The sequence below is a fragment of the Nyctereutes procyonoides genome, unplaced genomic scaffold (assembly GCF_905146905.1).
Source record: "Nyctereutes procyonoides isolate TBG_1078 unplaced genomic scaffold, NYPRO_anot_genome, whole genome shotgun sequence".
In the NCBI taxonomy this organism is placed as follows: domain Eukaryota; kingdom Metazoa; phylum Chordata; class Mammalia; order Carnivora; family Canidae; genus Nyctereutes; species Nyctereutes procyonoides.
The window spans coordinates 23,016,605-23,043,459 of record NW_026575043.1 but is presented as its reverse complement, the minus strand read 5'-3'; the positions used below and the strand labels follow the sequence as shown (position 1 = coordinate 23,043,459).

General features: G+C 48.8%; 1 protein-coding gene across 1 annotated transcript; it reads left to right on the top strand.

The window, feature by feature from the left end:
• The first annotated feature begins 190 nt into the window (after window positions 1–190).
• NQO2 (N-ribosyldihydronicotinamide:quinone reductase 2) lies at window positions 191–17,622 on the top strand. Its single transcript, XM_055323173.1, has 7 exons — window positions 191–349; window positions 4,791–4,932; window positions 6,592–6,756; window positions 12,103–12,233; window positions 14,687–14,800; window positions 15,629–15,730; window positions 17,361–17,622. The coding sequence occupies exons 2-7, from the start codon at window positions 4,926–4,928 to the stop codon at window positions 17,535–17,537; spliced, it is 696 nt and encodes a 231-aa protein (XP_055179148.1). The 5' UTR covers window positions 191–349; window positions 4,791–4,925; the 3' UTR covers window positions 17,538–17,622.
• Window positions 17,623–26,855: the final 9,233 nt, after the last annotated feature.

The following is a 26,855-nucleotide window of genomic DNA, read 5'->3' as shown; positions in this document are numbered from 1 at the left end:
AGGGCGCCAGGACGCGGGGCGGGGCAAGATCAGGACCGCCCAGACCGGGGGCGGGACGCAGGGACGCGGGGCGCGGCAAGGTCAGGACCGCCCAGGCGGGGGCGGAGCAAGGTCAGGACAGCCTAGGTGGGGGCGGGTGGGGGCGGGCGTGGGCGGGCCCGGGACGTGGGCGGGGCTCCGGGGCCTTTGGGGGCAGCTCGGGTCCACGCGGCCCGGCCGCCCAGAGCGCAGTCGCGTCCTCCGCCCGGCGGCTGAAGGTGCGCGGCGCCCCGCGGGGCGGGAACCCGGCGCGGACTCCGGGAGCTGCGGTCTGCAGGGCTGCGGGCTGGGTCCTGCGGCTGCCCGCGGGGTGAGTGCCTCGCTCGCCGGGGTACGGGGTTGAGGAGCGGCCCTTCCCGGACGCCGCCCTGCGCACCGCGGGCCATTCCCCGTTGGGCCCCGGCCTTGGACTGAGCTCTTACGTACCGCGTGGCCGGTGCGGTAGCGGGCCCGCTGCCCCAGGAGCGCCGTGCTGGGAGGACCCTGGGGCTACCGACGAGGCAGGGCAGCCCGGGGTCAGTGTGGACGGGGGTGTCGTCATTAGGCCCGCGGGGCGCCGGCCTGGGCTGTGCTGGGTTCGTGGCAGTCGGTAGCAGAGTCTAGAAAAACAATCTCCAGCCTTTTGTCTTTCTGAGGATATTCGCCAAAGAAGTACAGAAGGGATGTGGGGGCCCCTGGGTGGCTCAGTGGTTGGGCGTCTGCCTCCAGCTCAGGTCATGATCTCAGGTTCCTGGGATCGAGTCCCCCCAGGGCTCCCTGCTCAGCGGAGTCTATTTCTCCCTCTCCCTCTGCCGGCCGCTCCCCCTGCTGGTGCGCTGTCCAATAAAATCTTAAAAAAACAAAACAACAAAAAGAATATGTATTAAAGGATACACCGGCTAGCAGTGCTATTTATAATTGAGGGGAAAAGAGAAGTAACTCAGGTGCCCAGAAGAGAAGTGGTCACAAATGGGCATGCATGCCTAGTGGGATGGTACCTCGCTGTTGGAGTGGCCGGCTCCAGAGCCTGGCTACAGGGAAAGAGGCGTAGGAAACGTTAACCTTAGTAAAAGTGACAGTTATGTTAGGAGCAAAGATGGGTTTATTTGGGAATTGCAGAGGAATGAAATCTGGGACAGAGCTTAGCTAAAGCGGTAGGAAAATCCCCAGAAGAAAAGGGAGGAATCCTGGGAGAGGGGAGGTTGGGAAGGCTGTTATAACCAAAAAGTCCATTGGAGTCATTCCAGAGTTCCAAGTATAGTGGCTTCTCATTGGCTGAGTGTGACCGCCTCCCATTGGCTGGACTGTTGCTGGGGCAGAAGCAAACCTTTCTTTCCTGGCTGGGACAGTTAAATGTAATATCTATGTGCAAGGTGCATCTCCCTCTTGGGTTTATGGTTGATCCAGTGATGGGGTGTGAGAGCGACTCCTGCTGGCCTCCGACTCCTTTCTAAATGACCTTTCCTTCTATTAACTTTCACAGAAATCAACTGAAAACATTTCAAAATCAGCTTCTGGGTGCTGATTAAGATGAAATAATATACATTAGAAAACATCAGAGCCCATTTGGTGTGGTACATGTAGTTTAAGAAACTGTTGACCTAAAAAAGAGCCAGTTTTGTTTTTTTTTTTTTTACCAGTAAAATGAGTTTATTCGGGGCACCTGGGTGGCTCAGTGGTTGAGCGTCTGCCTTGGGCTCAAGGTGTGACCTGGGATCGAGTCCCACATCCCACTCCCCACAGGGAGCCTGCTTCTCCCTCTGCCTGTGTCTCTGCCTCTCTCTGTTTGTCTCTCATGAATAAATAAATAAAACCTTTAAAAAAATGAGCTTATTCAGAAAGAACAGAGGAATTGTAATTTGGAACATGCAAACCATGGCAAACCATAGATCAGTCTGGAGAACAAAGGAGAAGAACATTACTTTATAAAGAAAAAGGAGGAAGTTGGGAAGGGCTGCTTGGAACAAAGATCTGTTGAGTCCGTTAGAGGAAAAAAGAGTTCAGGGTGGTGTTGGTTTCTGGTGGTTTGTCCCTGACTGAAAACTGGGCAAGGAAATCTTTCTTCCTCCTCCTGGGGCTGTGAAATGAATGTCTTCCTGTGTAGGAAGTGAGTTAAGCTGTGAGGGAAAGTGTGGTGACAGATTCCCTGCAGGTGTCCTGACTCCATTGTAAATGAGATCTCCCTTTATTAATTTTTATACACCACACGGTTCCTTTTTTCATTGAGCCAGGTAAACGCCTCCTTTCTAACAAAGAAAACTGCTGCTGTGCAGGGGCCTGTTAAGGAAGGTGAGGCAGGAGTGAAGGGCACCAAACATCTAGTAAAAGAGCCTGGTTTGGAGTCTTTTTTCTGATTTTGGACAAGTCGCTCATTTCTTGGGCCCTTTTCTTACTCTACAAATAGAAGAATGGACAAGATGGGAGTCACAAACTCAAATACCAGGTGGCCAAGGGTGTGATGTAAATATGTAAACTGATCCAAGCAAAACAAGAAGGAATGGTGGGGCCTGGGCCTACAAAAAGAATGCATGCCTTGTCATGGGCATTAAAATTAAAGCATTTTCTGCAAACCAAAATGGAATCTTGGGTTACGGTGTTCCTTGAGCCTGCAGTGATGTTCATAACCTTTTAAAAAGTAATCAGAGCCTATCATTCTCCCACTGAAGATGCTCCAATGGCTCTCCTTCTGCCTGCCACTCCCCCTGCTTGTGCGCAGTTAGGACTGGCATAAAATCACAAAATCCTTGCCCCTGTCCCACAGACCCCACTCCTCCTCCTCCTCCTCCTCCTCCTCTTCTTCTTCTTCTTCTTCTTCTTCTTCTTCCTTCTTCCTTCTTCCTTCTTCCTTCTTCTTCTTTCTTCTTCTTTCTTCTTCTTCTTTCGGAACCACAGACCAGTCAAAGGCTTTCTTGAACATTCCAGGCCAGTCCCTCTCTCAGGCTCCTCACTTGCTGTTCCCTCTGCCTGAACCTCTGATCCTTGCCCAACTAGGCCCATATCATCCTGCACCTCCCTATTCCCGGAGATACTTTCCTGGACTGTTCTATGTAAAATAGCAAATGCACCTCTGCCATTTTAGTCGCAAAAGTACTTTGTTGTCTTGTCACGGTCACAATTACTTAGCATTATTAGCACTCATCACTATCTAGAAGGTTCTGGTTGCCTTCTCTGCCTGCTGGTTTTGTGTGCCCCACCTCCACCAGCCCCGGCCAGAGTAGAATGTTCCTTTCTCCCTGGTCTTACCCCCCGGGGTCTCAGCCTCCCCACCTAGTGCAGTCCCTGGCCGGCCGGTGACCCAGCTGAATGACTGCACAGACTGAGTTGTGTCCCTCTCATTGCTGTGAATGGAAAGTCGACTCCCAACTGCGTAAACCCCATTCAGAGGTTGCTCTCCTCTACCAAGAGGTCTGAAGGTTGCCAATTCAGAACCATCTCGGCTCTAAGAAAGCATCAGGAATCCAGTTGCTCTCATATTTCTGCTCCGCCATTCTTTGTCCAGAGCCTCTACCCCCCAGATGACTGAACCCCAGCCACCTTCCACAGTGCAGCTCAGATGTAGGCCAGTGGCAGGGGCTGGAATGTCCCCCTCAACCCCCGGTCACCCCCTCCAGGGATGCACCCCAGGAGCCCCACACAGTGACTGCTGCTTCACCCCTGAGTGGAAGGCCGCGAAATGTTGTAGCTACATGAATGAATGAATGAATGAATGAATGAATGAATGAATTCAGGGATTGTTGGCAAAAAACAAGAAGGGGTACTGGGTAGCCAGAGGTGGAGTCGGAACTGTTGGGGCAGGAGTCCGCTTGAGCGAATGAGCAAGGATTTGAACTCCCCTTTGAGAGCCACGGTGCTCTGGCGCTGCCCGTCTGTTGGCCGCCTCCCTGCGGGCCTGGACCGGACCCCAGCCCGGCCATGAGGAGCCCCATCTCCCTCGGCCTTTGTCTCTGAGAAAGAAGCAGCCTGGCACAGTGGAGTGCAGCATCTCCACCGCCAGGGGCTCTGGGGGTGCCCTTCCTGGCACAGGCAGCAGGGGCATTGATGAGCCAGGAGGGGGGAGCCAGGCCTTTCTTGGCCTTGAGGGCCTCTCAAGAGAACTCACAATTTTCCAGGGCCTTTTTTTTTTAAGATTTTATTTATTTATTCATGAGAGACACAGAGAGAGATCTCTGCTGGCCGAGACACAGGCAGAGGGAGGAGCAGGCTCCATGCAGGGAGCCCAACGTGGGACTCGATCCTGGGTCTGTAGGATCAGGCCCTGGGCTGGAGGCGGCACTAAATCGCTGAGCCACCCAGGGGTCCCCCCCAGGGCCTAATTCTGTGCACACCGTATGTACGCCCATCTGTCTCGCTCTCGCAGCCATCCTGGGACCGTGCACACTGCAGGAGACATGGTAACTACGAGTTTTTGCCAATGCTCCTGACCTTTGTTCAGCTCTGTTGATTATTTGGGGGAGGGGGAATGTGGGAGAGGGAGGAAGGGCACAGAGGCATCTTTCTGCTTCTTATCATATCTCATTTTCTAGAACCCCTTCATTTTGGCTGCCTTCATGGAAGGTTCTAGTCCTCTCGAAAAAAAAAAAAAGTCTTGGTTTTGGCACCTTGTGTGATTTGTCCTCTGAGACTTAAAGTCTCCAGGTGGTTTCTTGTCCCTCTTGAGAAAGCTTTTTTTCAAACACGTCGGCCTGTCCTTCATGAGGCCTGGCGTTGGTACGTTGACTGCACCACATCTCCACGCTTCCCTCCAGTGTTCAGGTGTTTGTTTTCTCTTCCAGATTGTTGGGGTCGCCAAGGTGATTGACCACGTTGAAAGCCTGCAGCTCGCCACGCTCAATCCTTCTGTGCCCAGGAACAACAGCAGACCCTCCCTTTGGTAGTAGTCAGAGGCGGAGAATCCGTCTTCTTAGGACATGGCAGGTGACTATTAGCTGTGCAGGGAGATAAACTTTTCTAAGTAAAAATTTTAATTAGAAATTAAGTATGTAATAAAAATCCAGACAACACCGAAATGTATAAAACTTGTTTTGTTTTTAACAGGAAATGCTGTTTGGAGTTACCTTGTTTTATATTTTCTTAGTCATTTTATTGTCCATTTCAACCCCATCAGAATATAAGTTCCCCAAAAGTGACGGCCACGCTCCTCTTGTTTTTGCTCTGCCTCTGGTCCCTGGAACGATACCCAGACTATAGTCATGCTCAGTAAATGTTTATTGAGCGAATGAACCCCAGGAGTAACCATGGTTTAAAATTCAGTATGACTCAATTTTTAATTTTTTCCCTGCTCAACACCACACACACACACACACACACTCACACACACACACACACACACACACTCCATTCTGCACCTTTTTTTTCTTTCAACAATACATGACATAAAAATTCTTTCATTTCAGAATGTAAAAATGCACCTTGTTTGACACAGTGTGGTGTAGATTAGGGTTTCTTAACCTCAGCACTACTGACATCTTGGGCCAGTAATCCTTTGGTGGTGCCATCTTGTGCATCGTAGGATGTTTAGTAGCACATCCGGTATCTGTCTACTGGATGCCAGGAGCACCCTCTTCCTAGTTGTGAAAACCCAGAGTGTCTCCAGACATTGGGGACCGTCCCCCCAGACAGGCAACACGGCCCCCATTGAGAACTATCGATGGAGATGTTTCATTTATATCCGTCGGTAGAGTTCCTGTGTAACGGATGAGTCTGAGGAGTTAAAATTAAAATGTTAACCATTAACCTAACCCATAGAATCCAACCTTTACACCCATGTGAGTGCCCAAAACTGTATGCTTCAAAGTACCATTTGTATTTCCCCCCATGGGCCTAAAATGAAAAATTTTAAATCAAGAGTTCAAGCGTTTTAGCCTTCGACATTACCAAGGGCAAATGTGAACAGAAACCAACGCCGCCTCCCAGGAGAAACCAGTCAGTACGTAATCTCACCCGAGTGAGGGAAATCCTGCTTCACAGGCTGTTGGTGTTAATGACACAGCCAGGACCTGTAAGACTGGACTGTTCTTAGAATCTCTGTCATCAGCCTTGCCACCCAAAGCAGGGCTCCATCTGGGCCCTGCCTCCCCCTGGGATTAGGGTCTGTTTTCCCTACGTTGTTGGCGTGTTCCATCTCAGTGGGCCTGGAGGAGGAAACAGAGCTGTGTGTCCGTAGCTGGTGCCTGCTGAAGTAGGGTTAGCAGGAGAGATTAGTTGTGGTGACTTTCAATTTTGGTGTTCGTCAACAGAGCAAAAACCTCTGATGGGGAAGACCCACAATAGCTTGGGCTTTTAAGGAAATTCGTGGTGTTATTTTTGAGGAATCATAATTTGACTCATTTTATGTTTGTATATTAGTAAACCCAGGCGATGGTGAGCTATAATTAGATTTTAGAAAACATTCATTATTTTAAAAACTATCACCCATAAAAGAGGTTGGTGTTTCTTAGCTTGAGCCTATGATGCGCCTACATGTTTCATTGTTATCTTAGTCTTCGTGGAATTTTGACAAAGAGGAATTGTTCATTAAGAGAGTCATTTCTCAAAAAAAAAAAAAAATAAAGAGTCATTTCTTTTCTGATTCAGGCAAGAAAGTCCTCATTGTCTATGCACACCAAGAACCCAAGTCTTTCAATGGATCCTTGAAGAAAGTGGCGGTGGATGAGCTCAGCAGGCAGGGCTGTGCCATCACCGTTTCCGATCTGTATGCCATGGACTTTGAGCCGAGGGCCACGAGGAAAGATGTCATAGGTGAGTCACGGGGTGAACAGTTTTTGTTTTTTTAACTTTCTTCTTTCTAGGTGTTTCATGGAAAAAATGTTTTGAAAAAACTAACCATGGTGCATAGTACCCAGTTCTGAAGCAGAAAAAGTCCACATGGCAAGTCTTTTTCCCATCCCTGTCCCCAGCCACCCAGTGTCTGCCCCCCAGGTCACCAGGATGCTCACTTGTCTCTGTTCCTCTGTGCTGTGCAAAGCATTTGTGGGCATATCCTCCATCGCCTGTCCCCTTTGTTTGTTCAGAGTGGTAGCAGGCTTTACGGGTTGTTTTGCACGTTGCATCCGTTTTTACTATCAGAGTATTCATTGTGTGGAGGTGTCCTAGGTGAGGTGGCCCCTACTGACGGACATTCCAGGGCATTCCTGATCTTTCCCTGTCACAAACAGCACCGCAAGGAAGAATCATAGCCAGACACATTTTCCTATGTATACAGATGTCACCTAGAGGTGGAATTGCTACCAGAGGGAAGGTGCATTCTTGATTTTCATAGATAATATCAAATGCTAAATGTACCAGTTTACACCTGGCACCAGCGATGTTCGCAAGTGCTCATTTCCTCTGCATTACCGGTTTTTGATCATTGCCAGACTGTCAAGTGAAAAATGGTCTCCCAGGATAGTTTTGATTTGCCTTCCTCTTATTGTAAGAGAGCTATACTGCCTTTGTGTTTATGTAAGACACATTTTCTTTGTTTACCAGCTGCATTGAGACATGATTGACAAAAGTTATATATATTTAAGGTATACGATATAATGGGGTTTTTTGGTGTTTTTTTCTTTTTTTTGATTACTAGTTTCGGAGGTAGAGTTTAGTGATCCATCGATTGCATACAACACCCAGTGCTCATTACATCACGTGCCCTCCTTCATGCCCATCACCCAGGTACCCCATCCCCCACCTACCTCCCCTCCAGTGACCCTCAGTCTGTTTCCTAGAGTTAAGAGCCTCTTCTGGTTTGTTTCCTTCTCTGTTTTTATCTTATTTTATTTTTCCTTCCCTTCCCTTATGTTCATCTGTTTTGTTTCTTAAATTCTACATAGTTCCATCATATGGTATCTGTCTTTCTCTGACTGACTTATTTCACTCAGCATAATACTCTCTAGCTCCATCCGCATTGTTGCAAATGGCAAGATTTCATTCTTTTTGATGTCTGGGTAATATTCCTTATACCACATCTTCTTTATCCAGTCATCTGTTGATGGACATCTGGGCTCTTGCAATAGTTTGGGTATTGTGGACATTGCTGCTATAAACATTGCCCCTTCGGGTCATTATATCTGTATCTTTGGGGTAAATAACCACTTGCACAATTGCTGGGACGTAGGGCAGCTCTATTTTTAACTCTTTGAGGAACCTCCACACTGTTCTCCAGAGTGGTTGCACCAGCTTGCATTCCCAGCAACAGGGTGAGAGGGTTCCCCTTTCTCTTCCAACGTCTGTTGTTTCCTGTCTTGTTAACTTTAGCCATTCTCACTGGTGTGAGGTGGGATTTCATCATGGTTTTGATTTGTATTTCCCTGATGGCCAGTGATGTGGAGCATTTTCTCATGTGTCTGTTGGCCGCCTGGATGTTGTTGGAGAAATGTCTGTTCATGTCTTCTGCCCGTTTCTTGACTGGATTTTTTACATGATGTTTTGAAGGCATTTTCTTAAGTATTCTTTTTAAAAAGCTAAATGCTTTTAGCTTTTCATTTATATTAATATTTTGTATTATACTTACAATATTTATATTAGTATTTTAATAAAATATTTAATATTTTATTTCCTGGGAATTGTCTGTCTCTATCCCTTGTTTATTCTTCTCTTATATCTCTTATTGGTATTTTTAAAATTTTTATTTATTTATGATAGTTACACACACACAGAGAGAGAGAGAGAGGCAGAGACATAGGCAGAGGGAGAAGCAGGCTCCATGCACCGGGAGCCCGATGTGGGACTCGATCCTGGGTCTCCAGGATCGCGCCCTGGGCCAAAGGCAGGCGCCAAACCGCCGCGCCACCCAGGGATCCCTCTTATTGGTTTTAAAGAGCTCTTTATATATTAAAAAGTTAGTTTCTAGTGTGGGGTATGAATTGTGAATACATTTTTATCAAATTTATGTTTTCTTTTGTTTTGACTTTGCTTATGGTGTTTGTTTTTTTTTCCATGCAGGATTTGATTTACCTAGTTGGCTTTTGATCAGTCTTTTTCTTCCATGACTTCTAGATTTTGTGTCATGCTTATCTACATTCTAAGATTTTTTTAATTTGATAGTTTTGCCTAGTATTTGACCTATTTCAAATATGACAAATTTCAAAGTATTGATAGTTTTGCCTAGTTTTTGACATATTCAATATGACAAATTTCAAAATATTTTTTAAAAATATTTTGTCTACTTAAAGTTTATTTTGGTATATGATGTGAGGTATGATTCCAGTATTTTTTCTAAGCGTCTACTGAGTTGTCTTATCACCATTTATTGTATGATCCAGCCTCTCATTTAAAATGCCACCTTCATTGTGATTTAAATTCTCAGGTACATTTGATCCTGTCCTATACTTTGTATTTTGTTGTTGTTGTTGTTGTTGTTTATCCTATTGGCTCATGGATTCAGTACCACATGGCTCTAATTATTTTGGCAAATGCTACAATATCTGATAGAACTAGGTCACCTAGTTTGCCTTATTTTCTATTTTTTCTAGCTAGTTTTATTTTACTTTTCTATAAAATCTTTTGAATTATCTTCCCAGATTCAAAAAGTAACCAGATGATATTTTTATTGAGATTCCATTAAATTTACAGATGAATTTTTATTATAGTGATCTTATCCAGGAGAATAGTATGGCTTTTCATTTGCTCACATCTTCTTTACAACCCTGCAGCTCTCTTTACAAGTTTTCTTCATGCAGATCTTGCATGATTCTTGTTAATTGGTTTTGTTTCTCTAAGTCAAGAGGGTTACTCTGTTTGCCTGTGTGCATGTGTGTGTGCGTGTGTGTGTGCGTGTGTGTGTGTGTGTGTCTGTGTGTGTGTATCCAGCCACGACTAATTTTCTCACCGTTCGTAGTAGATTTCAGCTGATTCTCTGGGGCTTTCCTGATAATGCAGCCGAATCCTCTGCAAATAATGACAATTTCACCTCAGCTTTTCCAGTATTTAATACCTTTAATTTCCTTCTGTTTGTAATTGTAGTAATGCTATCTGAAGATTTAATATTTAGTATTGATGGTAATAGCTAACATCCCGTGTCTTCGTGTCTTTCTTTTGTTTTAATAAATCAATCAACAATTTTCACTTAACAACAGAGCAACGACTAGGAAAACAGACTATTATGTTAAGGAGCCACTGGTTTTTAAGTGGATAAAGTAATACAAGCTTATTGTAAAAAATATTTTAAAATACAGCGAACAAGGTGAACGTAGGGTAAGCAGTACAAGCCCCTTTTCACCTGTACTCCATCATCCTACACTGTCCAAAGAGACAAATTAATTTAACCTTTTGGTGTAGATTACCGTGGATCTTACATCAAATATCCATGTAAATTATAGTTTCAAAACTCTACAGGTACAGACGTAAATGGTGCCACGTCATGGGACTTGCCTTATTCACTTAGAACCTTGGAAGTCTTTTTAATGATTGCACAGCGCTCCATCATACGTAATATGACTTACTTGCCAGTTCCCCTGCTGCTTTGTATTTACGTTGTTCCCAACTTTTATTTCAAGCCATGTGCCAGTCTTTCTTTTATGGCTCTGGGTTTCGTTGTCTTGCTTAGAAAGGCCACCCCAAACCCACACTTACAAAATATTCTTATTTTCCTCTGATACTTGGATACCTTTACTTTGAGGTTTACTTTTTAAATTTACCTAGAATACAGTTGGCCTATGCACATTTTATCATCTCTATTTATCATTACCAGAACCACCCCCAGGCTCTGCTGTAGGTTCCACGTGTTGTGAGTAGCTAAAGCCCCACCTGGAACCTGCCTGAGAGAACATGACCTCTTGCCTACAGCAGTTACCCTCTTGGGGTTTCCTGTCAATACAGAACCTTATACTGAGGACAGACTCAGTAGATGCTCTTTGAATGAAAATCAAACACGGGCAGATGAAAAAAGAAGCAAAGAACACAGATGTATTTCTAAATTATGATTTATTGAAAGACCATGGATTCCGTTCTCTTGGTTCTCCTCCACACGGTTGGGGCTTTGTCTGCTCCTCTCCAGACCCCATGTGGTGGAGTGCTTCACATGGGCCTCATTGTCCCACCTCGTCCTGCTGCCACTGAGACCTCGGTGGCATTGAACTAGCCACCAGCCTCTCTCAAGTCTCGGTTTCCTCTTTGGTAGACTGGGAATTCCACTTACCGGTGACTGGAAAGATAGAAAAGGCAATGTGTGTGGAGCACAGCACCTGATACGTAGGAGGTCCTCGTGTGAATGGTACGCCCGAATTAATGCTGATTAATGCCTTTGATGAATCCTTCTGGTTGACAAGATCCCAACTGAAGGCGTAGCTCAAAATCTCTTTCGTTCTAGCTGCCGTGGGCAGTGCTGTAGGCTCTAGCTGAGACCCATCCTCCCACGGCCCACCGCTGCCGCCTGACTGTGTCCGCCCCCCACCAGGCTTGCTCTTGAATCACTGCTGCTACAGTGAGCTCGTCCAAACTCAATTCAGAGCATTTATTTACTTTCCCTGCATGAGCCATCTGGCTCCTCACATGCAGGAAAAGTTCATGCTCCTTAACGAGGCTAACAAGACCTGGCGCATCTCTGCCCTCATCACCTGCAGCCCTTCTGGCCCCTCACCCACTTCCCCAGGGGTGCCTCTGGTGGCCCTTTCCTGAGCTGGCCGGGTTGTCGGACACCCTGCCTTCTCTGTGTCTTAGGCCCAGGACGTCCTGTCTCTTCCCCCGGGGCTCCAGGCTGCCTGGTAAACTCCTGCTCCATCTTCAAAGCCTGGTTTACAAAGCTCTTCGCTAACCCAACCAAGCAGAGCCAGCCACTGCTGTCCTGAGTCAGGCCACAGGCGTGATTGTAAGCTGGGAGGCTTATCTGGCCATAACGTCAGACTGGGCTTGCTAACTCTTGTTTCTTATGTTAATCACTTGGGTATTTATCTACTCTTATTGGATGTTGAGTCCCTTGAAGGTAAGGACAGTAGCTTCCCCTCTTGATTTTCATAGCCTGACCCCAAAGCCCAACACCTGATGGGCTCTCAGTGACTATCTGGCGACTTGCTTTGGGGAGTCCAGGTAACGGCGATGCCAGTGGGATCGGCCAGGACGGGCTGTGGGGGTGTCTGTGAGAGCGGGAACATTTGGCCTGTTCTTCTACAGGTGCTCTCTCTAATCCCGAACTCTTCAATTACGGGATGGAAGCATATGAAGCCTTTAAGAAGAGGTCTCTGGCCAGTGACATAACCGATGAACAGAAAAAGGTTCAGGAGGCTGATCTAGTGATATTTCAGGTTTGTTTTTCCCCTGATTATTATAATGAATTAGATTCATTCTCTGTACAAGCTCTTTTCAATGACTGAGTTTCACACTTCTAGAAATGGTATTAATATTGTTAGCACATTTGCACACTTATTTATGTCTAGTTGGGTAAAGAGATCCACGTGGCCAATATTGTTCATTCAAAATCCTGACACTGGGCAGCCCAGGTGGCTCAGTGGTTTAGCGCCGCCTTCAGCCCAGGGCGTGACCCCGCGGCCTGGGATCGAGTCCTGCATCGGGCTCCCTGCATGGAGCCTGCTTCTCCCTCTGCCTGTGTCTCTGCTTCTCTCTCGGTGTCTCTCATGAATAAATAAATAAAATATTTAAAAAATAAAATAAAAATCCTGACACCCGGGTAAATAGTGGGGAATTCCCCTTTAGCCCCGCAGTCCACAAACCTCTGCATCAGGCAAGTGGAACTGCCTTCATTCCCGTCTGATCCCCACCCCACATAGGCAGAGGCTGCATGAAAACCAGGTTTGTCCACACGAGCATTTATGCAGGTAATTCGGGCCAAATGCAAGTCGTTCCCTAAATATCCTGATCATGAAGAGGAAAGTCTTCTTTTGTGTCCTTCCTGGCCCTGGTTGCCTCAGCAGCCCACCTTCTGTGCGTCATTCACAAATCGCCACAGGCCGGGACTGCTTCCCTGGGCCCTAGCTCCTGCAGGCTGCTCCCCGCACAGCCAGACCCGCGTGTGCCCACGAGCCAGCCCTGAGCCTGGCAGCAGAATAAACACGTGCGTTTTGGAAGGTGTCGGGTGGACAGAAATCCGAGTCGACTAGGAGAAAGGAATTTATTCTAAGGGCCATGGGCACCTGGGTCTCCTGGGACCTGAGGACGACCAGCTGGCTTCAGGGGCCTTGGAACCGAGGCTCGGTCAGCCCTGCTCTCCCCGTCTGCTTGTCACCCGCCGCTCCCTGCGTGCCGCCTCTGTCCTCGCCTGCTGACCCCAGGGCCTGCAGTCTCCGCATCCGGAGCCCCGGGGTGGGTCCGATTGGTCCAGATCGTGTGTTTCCAGCGCTGCGTAAGGGCAGGGCGTGGGTGAGGGACCAGGACCACCACGTGCCGGGGGGCAAGCGCGTGACCAGTTTGCGGGGGGACCCACGTGGCCAGAGGCAGAGTCCACGGACCCTTCGTAACCTGAGGCTCCGGGCCGGGAAGAGGGAGCGCCTCGCCGCCTCTGCTGCCGCTGCCTCTCCACCGTCGCTGGCACCGGGCCTCTCGGGCCTCTCGGGCCCAGGCCCGGAGCTGCCGATGCGGCGGGGGCAGCCGGTTCCCCAGCCGGTTCCCACGTGGCTGCATGCGGTGTGCGGCTGCCCCGGAGGCTGCCCCAGAGGCTGCCCCGGCCCCGCAGAGCCATCCTCGGCCGTCGGTCCTCGCCCCTCCCGGTCGGGCCGCGGGGCGCCCGCGCTGGCAGCGACGGCAGCCAAGGCCTGTTCTTTCAAAGTGGCCTTTCTTTCTCCCTGCTCCATTTTCCAGCTTTTTCCTCTGCTTTTTCCGCTTTTCCTGATGCTTTGCCCAGAGCGCCTGCATGCTCCGTCTATTGTTCCTCCCGCACAACAGCAAGGAAAATGTCACTGGTCAGCGCTGCTCAGTGACTGGTCCCCTTCCCCGGCCACGCATCCACTTGCTCCCAAGCTCTGCATCGCGGCCTTAAATCCTCCCCGCGATGCCGTCACCTAGTAGCTGGTACTAAGCCCTATTTGCAGACCAGGAAAAGGAGGCACAGAGAGGTCGAGTGATTCGCCAGCATCACACAGCAGCGGGCTGTGTCTCCTGAACGTCCCTGCCAAGTCCTGTGTTAGGTTTATAGCAAAAGCACCTGAAACACGGGCTTCCTTCTGCTGGTCACGGGTTATTATGTGTTTGTCTCCCGTCATTCAGGATGATTCGGGACGTAGTGTTAGGGCTTCTATGGGGACCAGGGTGGGCGTTAGGTAGATCATACTGCTGGGGTATGGAATCCAAGGGTAAGGCCTTGGTCTGTGTCGGAAATCCGGAGCTTCTCAGAACTTCCCTTAGGCTGACTCCAGAGAGCAGGTACCCCGGGCACGGAGAGGGCAAACTCTGCTGCGCCCTTCCTCTTGCACCCCTTGATCAGATCCGTCCCAGGCACTGTAGCCACAGAGCCAACGTCCCCAGCTAGGCCAATGTGCTAGGGCCTCCCACCCGCTCCAGGACCAGCCCGAGGGGCCGTCAGAGGGGGGACACAGAGCCACCCAGAACGGCGCCCAGGACCATTGTCAGCTCTGCCCTGCCCGGCCCCACCACACTGCCTGTCTCAGGGTGAAAGGGAGGAAATGCCCAGTCCTGTGCTGCCCTCCGCTTGTCCTCACCTGCCCAGCCACCCGGAAGGATTCAACGGTGGGACTGAAACCTGAGCAGCCCACAGCACCTGTTTCTCCTTGGCATGTGTCCGCAGTTCCCGCTCTACTGGTTCAGCATGCCGGCGATCCTGAAGGGCTGGATGGACAGGGTGCTGTGCCAGGGGTTCGCCTTTGACATCCCAGGATTCTACGATTCCGGTTTCCTCAAGGTACGGATCACTGTGTACTGGGGGGAGGGGGGGCATCGCATCAGGTCATGTTTCTAGTTTGCTTATTTGTAAACAGAATACTGATTGAACACCAACTATGGTGTACTTGGGCAAGAAAAGTGTGGTTTCTAAGGTCACAGGGCTTTTGTCTAGCGAGGAATGTAGATGCATCCACAACTAGTCACCCACCTGTCCGAGGAAGGCCTGGCCTGGTGTTGCAGGAGGGCCGCGGCGGGCCCCTCGGGAGAGGGCATCTGTTCTGTGACGCGGAACTGAGCCGCGGGCTGCCGCCTCGCCTCTCGGCTTCAGGATAATGTGACACTCGTGTTGCAGGGCGAGGATTGCACAGAACCCAGGGGGTGCGCAGTGCACAGTAGCTATGGATTTCTTACTCAGATCATTTCTTACTAAAATAAATAATATTTTAAATTCGGAAAGCCTCAGAAGATAAGTGCACGTAAGGAAACTATAGGGTCACAAGGTCTGTCGTGGATGGTGAAGTCATGCCACCACCGAGGGAGTGGTCCTGGGTGCCAGGGCCCCCACTCAGCCTCACGGCAGCCCCCGCAGCCAGCACCTGGGCCCCACCTGGGCCCCACCTGTCCACACTGTGCATCACCAGCCCGCCGTGCTCCAGGCTGGGGCGCATCAGAGCCCTGGGTCCGCTCGCTCCGGTCCGTCCCCTGTGGCCACGGGCGGTGGCCGCCACCTGTAGCTGGGCTCGAGCCGGTTACCGCCTGTCGCTCCCGAGGGAACTGACCTCGGACCTCCGTCCTGGGCGTGCTGCACCTTCGTGCCGGCGTCCCGCATCTGCTCTCTCCTCCGCAGGATAAACTGGCCCTCGTCTCGTTAACCACAGGGGGCACAGCCGAGATGTACTCGAGGAGTGGCGTCAGCGGGGACTTTCGGTACTTCCTGTGGCCTCTCCAGGTACCCGCGCTCCCCCCGCCCCTCCGGGCCCCTGCCGCTCCCCGGGTCCAAAACAAGCCTGAAACTGAGACCATTGTGACTCCCCCTGAGCACAAGCAGTTAGAACATTTTGCCCTTTTAAATTTCTTCCTTAGCACCAAAGAAGTCGGCCAACAGGGAAAACTTGTATTTATTACAGTGACAGCCTTTGAAGCTCCTGGGTGGAAGCTCAGCTGAACCTGCTTAGCTGACATCTGCCCTGCAGCAAATCGAGTCGCCCCAAGTCGCCCCATGTGTGCACTGAGCACAGGGAGGCCATCTGCACCCCCTGGCAGTGCCCTGGCAGGAGGCCCCCAGGGCCAGCGTTCCCGATGGCCTCACGCCCACCACCCCCTGGAGGCCGTGCCTGTCCCCAGGGCCCACACCCCTCTCCGGGCTCCTGGGGCTCGGGGCCTGCTCTTGGGGGGATAGCATATAGCATCCTGCCTCTGCACTCCCTGGGCCGTCCCTGGAGGGGGGGCGGGGGGCAGAGCATATGCCAGCAGGCCGGGGTGTCCCCGGGTCAGGCACCCCTGCTGAAGGCCCGGGAGCGGGCTCCGGTCAGGCGGCCACATCCTGGGCACCCAGAAACTGAGATGTAAACCCTTCTTCTGGGATTGTCACGAAAGCACGTTTGTCCAGGGAGGAGGAGGTGACACATTCAGCAGTTGTGACCTTGCTTTAAAAATGGAGATCATGACCTGTGGGCCTCTCGCCCTGCTGACTTGCCCCCTGCTAGGGCAAGCCTGGGCAAAGCTGTGGGTTTTAAGGGGAGGAGTGCAGAGAGGGGAGATTGAGGTTTCTGGAAAAACACTGTCTTCTTTGAAAGGAGACGGGATGGTGATCCCATTCAGGGATGCTCCGCTGAAGACAGTGGCAACTTACAGGCCTCGACCTCCTTCTCCACAGCTCAGCTAGTCTCTTAGGGCTTGTTACCCACACTTAGATTCTTCTTGTTTTTAAAACAGCTTTGTATTTTTTTTTTCAGTTTTCAGAAGTACATATTATTAAAAAAGAGTGAGGCCATAAAATATAAAAACGGAAAGTCCTCTTAATTCCCCCCTTAAAAATAATGACTTTTAATAATTGGATGTATTTCTTCATGGCCCATACATAATTTTATATGCCTGCATTTTATTTTTAGGGTTATTATGTGTATGTTTTTACATAAATGGTATACCACAAACACTGCTTCATTTTTCTTGTTATATTTAGTCAACACATCTCAAAATGCCATATATGGATATATACACAATAGCTAGAATAATGTCATAGCATTCCAGAATAATCCGTCGTATGAATGTATCATGATTCACCTAAGCATTCAAAACCATAAGGAGTACTGCCTGAGTCAGATGCAAAGATTACAGATTAATCTCAGGATCTGAAATTTCCAGCTGCCCAGAGTTCCTCGCCTCACTCATAAGGGCCCACGTCATGAGGTTATAGGGCAGTTCAGTTGTCTTCGGTTACCTAGTAGCAGCAGTCACGTTGTGCTCTTATTTTTGGAAGGCTTATTTCAGGCCCTTTTCCCCCCCTTTTAATCCTCTAACTGAACGACATGTAAAGGATGCGGCTTCTGATCGGTTCTCTGCTGTCTTTGCGGCCACAGCATGGGGCGCTGCACTTCTGTGGATTTAAAGTCCTCGCCCCGCAGATCAGTTTTGCCCCTGAGATCGCTTCTGAGGAAGAAAGGAAGGCCATGGTGACATCCTGGGCACAGAGGCTGAGAACCATCTGGGAGGAGGAGCCCATCGACTGCTCGCCTCCTTGGTACTTCGGGCAGTGACCCTTCGTGCCCCGTCCGCGTCGCTGGAGCTGCAGGCACCGGCAAAGAGGAGATGACCCTGTAATAAAATGAAATTACAACAAAGCGAACTAGATACGTTTGATGTCAGGTGGGACCGAGCATCCCACCCCCAGACCCAGCCTGTCAGCCGTCGCTGCTTACACCGAATCCTCTTCCGACCAACAGTATCATTCACCCAGGCTTGCTTGGCTCCTCTGATGTCTTTCCACCTCCCTGTGTTCAACCTTCATGGGTAATCTTGGTTTCAAACAGCTCTCCTGGCGTGGCATGGTTTTTGTTTTCTTTTGCCTTATTTCATAACTCAACTTGGGAATTTCTGGTTTTTCATAGAAGGGTTTAATCTTTCCTAGCTAGTGCTTTAGTGCCGTGTTTGGACTTTATTTCTTCCATCTCTCTCTCTCTTTCTTTTTTTACTTGCATGCATGATGGCTGTGAAGTTTTCAGTGAACAGCTGGTTAACGTGTATGTAAAATCATTGGAGGGGGAGGGGGCTTACCAGGAAAGTCTCCCAGCGTCGCTCCCATGGCTTCCCCTCCCTGCACATGGGTTTGAGTGGCTCTACTAGTAATTACTCTGGGGCAGAGGCATGGGTAGCGGAAGGGTCTCCCTAAAAGCAGGTTTAAGAGATTAAATCTGCTTCTCCTCCTTATCGTCATCACTTCCGAGGATGGAGCCCCTTCCTGGGCACAGGGGCCCTCCTTCCTTAGCGTCCCTGGTGCCACCCACCATCCCCTCGTCAGGCTGGCCACTTAGCTGCCCCCCCGGCTCCTCATCACACTCCCTCATGCTGGCTCCCTCATCCTTGAGCACCCTGTCCCCTGCTTTGCTGCCTCCTTCTCTTCCTCAGCACCTCTAAACCCTTTCCCATCCACCTTCCCCTTCCTCCCATTTTCCTGCTGGTGCACCATCACACACGTCTCCATGTGCATCTCCTTCCTCTTCCTCTGAATCTCCACAGCCTTCCCCACCAAGCACTCCCTCAGAGCCACCATCCCTGGATGCTCAGCCTTCAGGGTGTTCCTTCCTAACTCTTTTTTTCAACACTGTTTTCTTCTAGTTTTTTGTTTGTTTTGGTTTGGGTTGGGTTTTTTTTTTTTTTGTTTTTGTTTTTTTTTTTTGTTTTTTTTTTTGGAGCCCTCCTCAAACTCCTCTTCACAGCGATCTTCAGATTCTCTTTCTAGGGCATCTTCATCTTCAGATTCCTTTTCAGGGTCACCTTCGGACTATTTTGAAAGCCATTCCCTTCAGGGTCTTTTTTTGAGGCTCTTTTGAGACTGTTCTCATCAGACTTTTGGACCTGCCTTCTTCAGACTCTTTTGGGACCATGTTCTTTAGCCTCTTTTTCAGAAGCATCTTCAAAATCTCCCCCATTTCCTCATTCTTCAAATATCTTTCCACGTGTAGATTCTTCGCATGTCATGTTAGTTGCAGCTTCTTGAGCTTTCATCCTGGATGTGCTCGGGTGCTCTGGAAATGCCTTACTCGAGAAAGGCTCGACTTTTGGACCCAAGATGGAAGTTGAACACTGACCACGTCCATTGGCCTTGGGACACTGTAGAAAGATTTCCCTTCTCAGCCGTTCCTTCTTTCTTCCTGGGGTCTTCTCATCCTGGCCATCTTAGTCCAAGGCCCATATTTTTTCCCCATAAATACATTGGAAAACATTTTGGAGATTTACAATTTGACAGGGATTCGATGGCCACCACGCCACCTTCCATCGAAGGTTTGAGTGCACAGATAGCTTCCTCAAGACATCTGGGTGTCTGTCAAAGAGAAGGCACTTCCTGATTTGCCCAAGCTTTGAACATTCTCCTCCAAGGTTTTCTCTGACCTTGATTAGCACCAGTGGGCCATCCTCAAAATCCATATGATGAAACATTTCATAGGATGAAACTACTCCCCCACAAGGACAGTCCAGCTGCATTTATTACAGGGCCAACTCCTGCCTGTGCTGCTTGTGCCTCTTGCTTTCTGATGCATCCTTAGCTACCTCTGTATGTGATTTCTAGCTTCTAATTTCATCTTCATCCAAAAGCATTATTGCACAATCCAGATTCCCTCTTCAAACAACTGCAGAGCCCATCTGCTGTAACATTTTGTAACATTTTTGTAAAACTTGACCACAAAGTCTGTCTGAGGATCTCATAATCGTGCCAAGATAGACAGAAGTGGTATAAATGCCTCCACTGTGATGTCTGTAGGCAAAGCCCTTGCATTTGTGTTTGCAGTTCTGTCTTCAACATGAAGCCTCTTTTTTCTCCTCTTTTCAAGATCAGTGGGTTTGAGGGTACTTTCCACAGAGGTTTCTTAGCGTTGCTCGCATCTCTTGTATGTTTGCCATGGAGCCAGATGTGCCATCGTTGAGAGGCCATAATTAGCCTGATACACTGTGATAAGTCTCGAGATCTTAGGCCAAACCGCTGTGTCTCCAGGGTGTCAGCCAGCTGCCACCCGAAAGGTAGGATTTCTCCACCAGGATCCTTGGTGCCTCTGTATGGTTCTCCATTCACAATTGCTTATTTGCACATTCCTCATCCGGGTACACTTGACCGTGAACAACACGGGCTTGAACTGCATCATGTCCACTGATACATGAATTTTTTTCCCATAAATACATTGGAAAACATTTTGGACATTTACAATTTGCAAAAACTTAACGGGTGAACTGAGTAGCCTAGAAATACTAAAAATTTTAAGAAAAATGTATTATTGTAAGAATACAGTAAATGCATATAGAAAATATGTGTTAATGGACTTTATATGTTATCAGTAAGGTTTCTGGTCAACAGTAGCCATTAATAGTTCAACTTTGCCGGGGTCAGGAGTTGCACACAGACTTTCAGCCACCTGTGGGGGTCATTGGCACCCCTGGCCCTGCATTATTCAGTTGTCCTGGCCTGAGTTTTCTGCCTCGCTGGTTGCAGGCTCTTAGGCAAGCAAGAGGGCTGGGCTCACTCCCACCTCACCTCAGTGCTGCCAAAGTCCAAGGCCTGGAATCTTTTTTGTATTTTCACTGTGCTTGTCTTTCTATTGTGGCACTATTTCCCCATCAGACTCTGCCTCCAGAATCTCAAAGTTGCTGATCCTTGGACAATTCTACTCGACTGTCCCAGGCATTGATTCAGCATGTCATCAACTGAGTTCATGCTCCTTCCCACACCCCCGTCACCACTGCTTAAGTGACAGGAACATTCCTCTGATGTCGGGCCCCAAGTCTTGGCCTCACCTGGACTACCCACAATCAAGCATCCTGTCTTGCTGATTCCACCTTCTACTTAATGTTTCATTCACCCATTATTTCCATCAGTGATTCCATCATGCTAATCCAGGATACCATGCCTGGATTATTGCAAAACCACCTACGTAGTTTTCACATTTGTTCCTTACAACCCATTTTCTACAAGATGCTTCAAGCACACTTTAAGTGTGCAGATGTGCATGCACACACACATACGCACAGCTCCTGCCACTCCTGAGGCCTTTTGATCCTTCATGGGCTTGTCCTGGCTTTTGGGAAACGTCTAGAATCCTTGAGCTGGTCTGTGAGGTATGGCATGTGACCCCGTCCCCCATACAGGCTTTCTGGCTACTCTGTGTCTATGTCCCAGCCATACCTGACTTCTCCACCTACCAAGCATCCATCTCTTTCCTAGTACATGGGCCGCTCCCTCCAGCAGGAATGTTCGCCCCATCTCGTTACCCATGCCACCCCCATGTCACTTAATGAAGCCCCCCCACAGTCCCTTGGATGGAGTTGGATGTCCTGCCCTATGCCTAGTACTTCTGCCTTAAAAAAAAATACCTCTGTGTGGGGCACCTGGGTGGCTCAGTCAGTTAAATGTCCGACTCTTGATTTTGGCTCAGGTTGTGATCTCAGAGTGGTGGGATCAAGTCCTGTGTTGGCTTTGAGCTGAACGTGGAGCCTGTTTGAGATTCTCTCCCTCTCCCTCTGTCCCCACCCCCAATGTGCATGCACAGTCTTTCTATCTCTCTCTCTCAAAAAAATATCTGTGATATTTTGCTTACTTGAGAAACAGGAGGACATTTTCATACACACTTCAAACACTGGATCCATCTGATTGTCTCTGTCACTAGACTACTGGCCCCGTGAGAGCCAGGATGGGACTAGTCTTATGTAAGCTGTGTCAGTGTGGTGCGCCCCCATCCCAAGAGATGTTCCCTGAGTATTTGTCGGAAAAGTGAGGTCTGCTCCCTGCGTGCACCCGGCCCAGGCCCAGGGCCCCAGGATGGATTGCAGGCCACAGTCTGGCTCTCAGCAAGACCAGCTGTTCCGTGGTAACTGCATCCCTGCGCACACCAGGAGGAGAGAAAGCATGGTCACGTGCCTGGACCTCATTGCTTACCTCCTGGCTTCTCCTCTGAAACAGGCCCCTGGCTCTTGATGGGGGTTGTAGTTTGGGAATGGCGGGCAGCCCCAGGAGACTTTCCCTGGAGAGCTGTCTTCTGTGTCTTCACTGATGCCACTGGGATGCAATCAGGCAGCATGAACTTTGGCTCCTCCTCCCTCACGTCCAGGGGCTGCCGCTGCCACAAGTATGACGGGTGGACAGGGAGCAGCACCAGCCTTTAGAGCCACATTCTGCCTCTGGGTGTGGTTGCTGGACCCCCGAATCCCTTAAGGCGGGAAGCAGATGCGCACTGCAAGGTGTGTGAAGTCACCGACTCTAAATGTCAGAGGGGTGGATTCTCTAACCAGCCAGGGGATGCTGACTACCCTCGTACACTGCTGACTTTTAACATCTCATTGCTGAAATATTAAAATAAAAACATGGCATCCACAGAGCAGCAGGAATTGCTGATAAAAGAAAAAAAACCCGCCAAGAAATGAGCACAATCACATCAATGGCAAGGCAACATTTTTCTTCGGAGCGCGGGGGCCCTATTTTGGATTCAGGAAGTTAGTCCTCTTTAGTCATGAGAGTTGGGTCCCACACCTAGTTTGGGTGGAGGAGACAAACTTGTGTCAGGATATTGGGAGTAGTTCTGGCAGCTGGAGAGTGTGGGAGAGGAAACTAGGCACAGGTCCCAAGAGGGGGATGTGAGCCTCAGGACGGGGATAGAGGAGAGAGCTCGAGCAGCTTGGAGGTGGGGAAGACAGAGCCGTGGGGCAGCGCGGCCAGTCCCAGGCAGCCCCCAGCCATCCCCATAGCATGTGTGCTCCTGTTGGCTGTGCCCCTAAAGGAAAATTCTACTGCGGGCAGGACCGGAGGGCTTGAGATGCTAGGATTGCAACAGGCCGAGGGCACTCTGCCCCTGACCCTATAGGCTCTACGCTGCCCAGAGTGCCCTGCAGCAAATATCAGGAGCTACAAACACAGCCAGAGCTCTGACCAGAAAATTCCACGCACAGGAATTTACTGTGAAAGGAAATATATTTGAGAGTGAACTTAATTTTCTCAATTAAATGTTTGCCTTTTTTTTTTTTTTTAGCAGTGTTAGTTATGACAAGGAGTAATGGGCTAACATGTATTGGATGCTTCGTATACGCCGGGGGCTGATATACATTCTTTATGTGTATTATTAGCTCCTTTAATCCTTATAATATGCCTATGAGCAACTACCATTGCTGTCTCCACCTCACATATGAAGAATTGAGGCAAAATTAGATTAAGATACTTGCCCAAAGGTCACAGCTATAGAGAAGCAGAAGTAGGATTTGAACCCAGACCATCCGGTTCCTCTCCAGAAGCAACCTAACCGCCCACGATCAGAGTAATGACGAAGGACACCACGGTCATCCATGGGGCTATTAGGATGGCAGGGGTCTCGAACAGTCACCTTTGCCTTTCCCACCTCTGTTTCTGTTTCTTCTCCTGGCAACACCCTGATTTTCCTCTGGGAATCATGCCCTTTCACCAAGCCACGTGGCCTTGATGGGGATGACATCTCCTCAGTACCTGAGGTGGCACCTGATGGACCTGATCAGTGTTCTGAGCCCCAGACAAACCAAGCCAGGCATTGAGATTACACTCGGGAATTCACTGATCTACTGGGAAAGAGGACGCTTGTCTTGCTTGGACTTGGAGCTGTGACCATGTAAATGGGCCAAGGGCCATGACATAGAAAGCATTGGCCTGCAGGTGAAGCTGACACTTAGGGAAGCTCATCGTCACTGTATAAAGAGCCAGCTTCCCAGTGACAACCTGTGAACACCTGGAGCCATCCTCACCCGAAGCTGAAGTTTCTTTCTTCAGTTCTTCAGTCATGCAAGGTAATACATCGCCCCTTTTGCTTACATGGTGTTATCACCATTGCAGTTAGAGTAATCCTAAAGAATCCAACAAGTATCTCCATGAAAATATGAACTACTCCAGGGAAAACAAAACAGATTCATTTTGGATCGAGGACACAGGAACATACATAGAGGTATATAAGATTAGAATAAAATATATGCTGATGAACAAGGGAGAAGATGGAGACTCTGCCCTCGTGGGGATCTACAGGAGGCAGCAGATGGCAGTACAGAGTCCTGAGGTCAGTCTCAGTTCTGCGCCTAATTGACTTGACCAAGCTGATCAACCTGGGCCTCAGTTTCCCCATCTTTGCAAAAAGGGGAGTCTGGCTTCCTTAGTTAACCCCGCCTAATGTGCAGGATTCCCGTAGACCCTCGGTCCAGTCATATTGTGATCTTTTTTCCTGAGGTCCCGGAGAATGTCTGAAATACCGCCTGGGATCCCCAGTGGTCTTGGGGCTGATCCAGACTCAGACCAGTTTGTCTGATTTCTGCTTTTTCTCAGTGTTTCTTTCCATAAGCGGGATGGATGCTTTGAAATGTGAATCCATTCGGTCATTTGTTTCATTAAAATGTGTTAAGGACAAAGTTTATCAGGAATCTGGTCCTGTGTCTCTTGAATTCCTGTATCACTGATGGAAGGGCTGTTATTTTGTCTGATCCCTCCCAGCAGGAGCTGGAAGTGTGGAGGATTTTATGGCGATGTCATAAAATTTACAGACGAGTAAACTGAGACTCATAGAGTTGAAGTAACTTGACCGGGTTCCCCCACTACAAGGGCAGAGCTGAGGCTCCAACCAAAGCAGCGCTTCTCCAACTTTGGGCTCAGAACCACTCAGGTTAGGGAACTGTGCCCAGAGGGTCGGGGTAGGGGAAGCAGCGCTGAACAGATGCCATTTTTAAGAAATGGCCCTACAGGCGAGTTCATAGAAAAAGAAAAGTCTGAGCTGAGGCCCCCTGCTCAGTAAGGACCTAACATATTTTGGGGTCAAGGATTCTTTTGGCAAGTATCTGGTTGAGGCTGAAAACGTATCTGGTTGAGGCTGAAAACCCCACTGAGACTTTCGTTTCCTGCTGTGGTAAGATTTCTGAAGGGCCTTCCTGCAGCAGAACTTCTAGAGGCCAGAAAAATCACACCAAACACACCCTGAAATGCATTCCTGAGATCATCGGAGACCAAGGGACATGTTCAAGTGTATGGCCAGCCCTCTCCGTCCCTCCCCTCCCCCACCAGCCTTGCTCCACAGCAACCAAACCCCAATGAGTGGCTGCCAGCAGAATGACAAGCAAATGCCAAGGCTTAGGCTGCCCCAGGGTCAAATGCTGAGAGCAATACTCTAGCAAGAAGGAGCAAGAGACAAGTGGGTCCGTGCAACGTGGGCACTTGGGCTGAGACCTTGCATAAACGGGGCCACTTGTGAGAAGGTGAGTAGAAGATGACATCAGCCCTCGCCGGGAGGCAGGAAGCTAATCCATCTCCCTCTCAGCTCTCCTGTCCTATAGGATTTGGGAGTGGGATTTGGTCTGTCCACATTTACTGAGTAGGGGAAATCTATATCAATAAAGTGACCTCAAGTGATGACAACCCTTAATTCAGGAAGAATTAAACAGCAATTTGCTCTGGAGAAAAACCATCATGTCGTGCCTGTCAGGGTTCTCCTCGATTACACTCCGTCCAATAGGAGCATCCTAAACCTGCCGAACGTAGGAGGAAATAAGCCATCACGGCTGAGAACAAGCAGGAACACCGAGCAAGAGAGTTTATCCCCTGTGAGGTCCAAATATCAGCATTAGGAGATGCATAACGCAGAGTAACAAAGTACAAAGTCTTTAAAGAAGCAGAAATGGAAGCAAACAATATAGAAGAGACATTCAGAAGTGACCAGATAGATTTGTAAAATCAGCGAAGAGGTTAAACGGTAGAATTAGACATAGATGAAGAATGAGTGAACTGAATCAGGGAGCCGAAAGAGAGATGTGGACAAATAAGGGACGAAATGGAAAGGATAAAAGATAGATTCATGAGACCTAAAGAACAGAGTAAAAAGCTATATTTTTAATTGGGTTTCTTGAATGAGAAAATGGGGGAAGTGTCATAAGTTCAAAATGTACAGTATTTGGGGATGTCCCAGAGCTGATGAAAGACATTAGCACCACGGACCTAGTAAGTGCCACATGTCTCAAGCAGGATAAGTAAAAGAAAAGCTGGACACGGAATAGCATCATGAAACTGCTCGGCGCAAAAGAAAACTGGAAACAACGCACCTAACATCTCATTTCCCGACAGCAACATCGTAAACCAGAAAACAGGGCCTCAGTATCATCAACACATGGCAAACAAAGGTAACTACACACCGAAACCTCTATTTCGATTACTAGAGTAAAATAAAGACATTTCACCAAACCAAAAAAATACAGTTTGCTGTGAACAGACATTCCTTAATGTCTGAGAGTTGCATGGCTCATAAAGGGCAACGACTCCAGAAGGAAGGAAGAAGGCTTGGAACACAACAGGAAACGAGGAGCAAGGAAAACAGTAAACTGGGGTGAAGCTAGACAAACACTGACCGTGGTGGACGATAACCATCCAGCCTGACTCACAAGGTTGAGAAGCAGATAGAGCTAAAATGCTTGATGAAAATGACCTATAAAGTAGAGAGTGTAATATAAATTAGAGGAGCCAACTTTAGAAAATGTGCTGTGTAAAACTGAGCATTTACACGTTTTACTACTCATCAAAAAATAATTAATTATGGCTACCCTCATCAAGGCGCAGACATTTCCTAATCATAAGTTGAGTAGGAGGGGGATCCCCGGGGGGCTCAGCAGTTTGGCACCCGCCTTCGGCCCAGGACATGATCCTGGAGACCCGGGATCAAGTCCCACGTCGGGCTCCCTGCATGGAGCCTGCTTCTCCCTCTGCCTGTGTCCCTGCCTCTCTCTCTCTCTCTCTCTGTGTGTCTCTCATGAATAAATAAATAAAATCTTATAAAAATAAAAAATAAGTAGGAAAATAACGGTCACAGAATATCACTTAAACCACG

Coding starts and splice junctions, on each gene's coding strand:
- NQO2 (XM_055323173.1), top strand. Junction 6,757..12,102: donor CACGAGGAAAGATGTCATAG/GTGAGTCACGGG, acceptor GTTCTTCTACAG/GTGCTCTCTCTAATCCCGAA. Junction 14,801..15,628: donor ACGATTCCGGTTTCCTCAAG/GTACGGATCACT, acceptor TCTCCTCCGCAG/GATAAACTGGCCCTCGTCTC.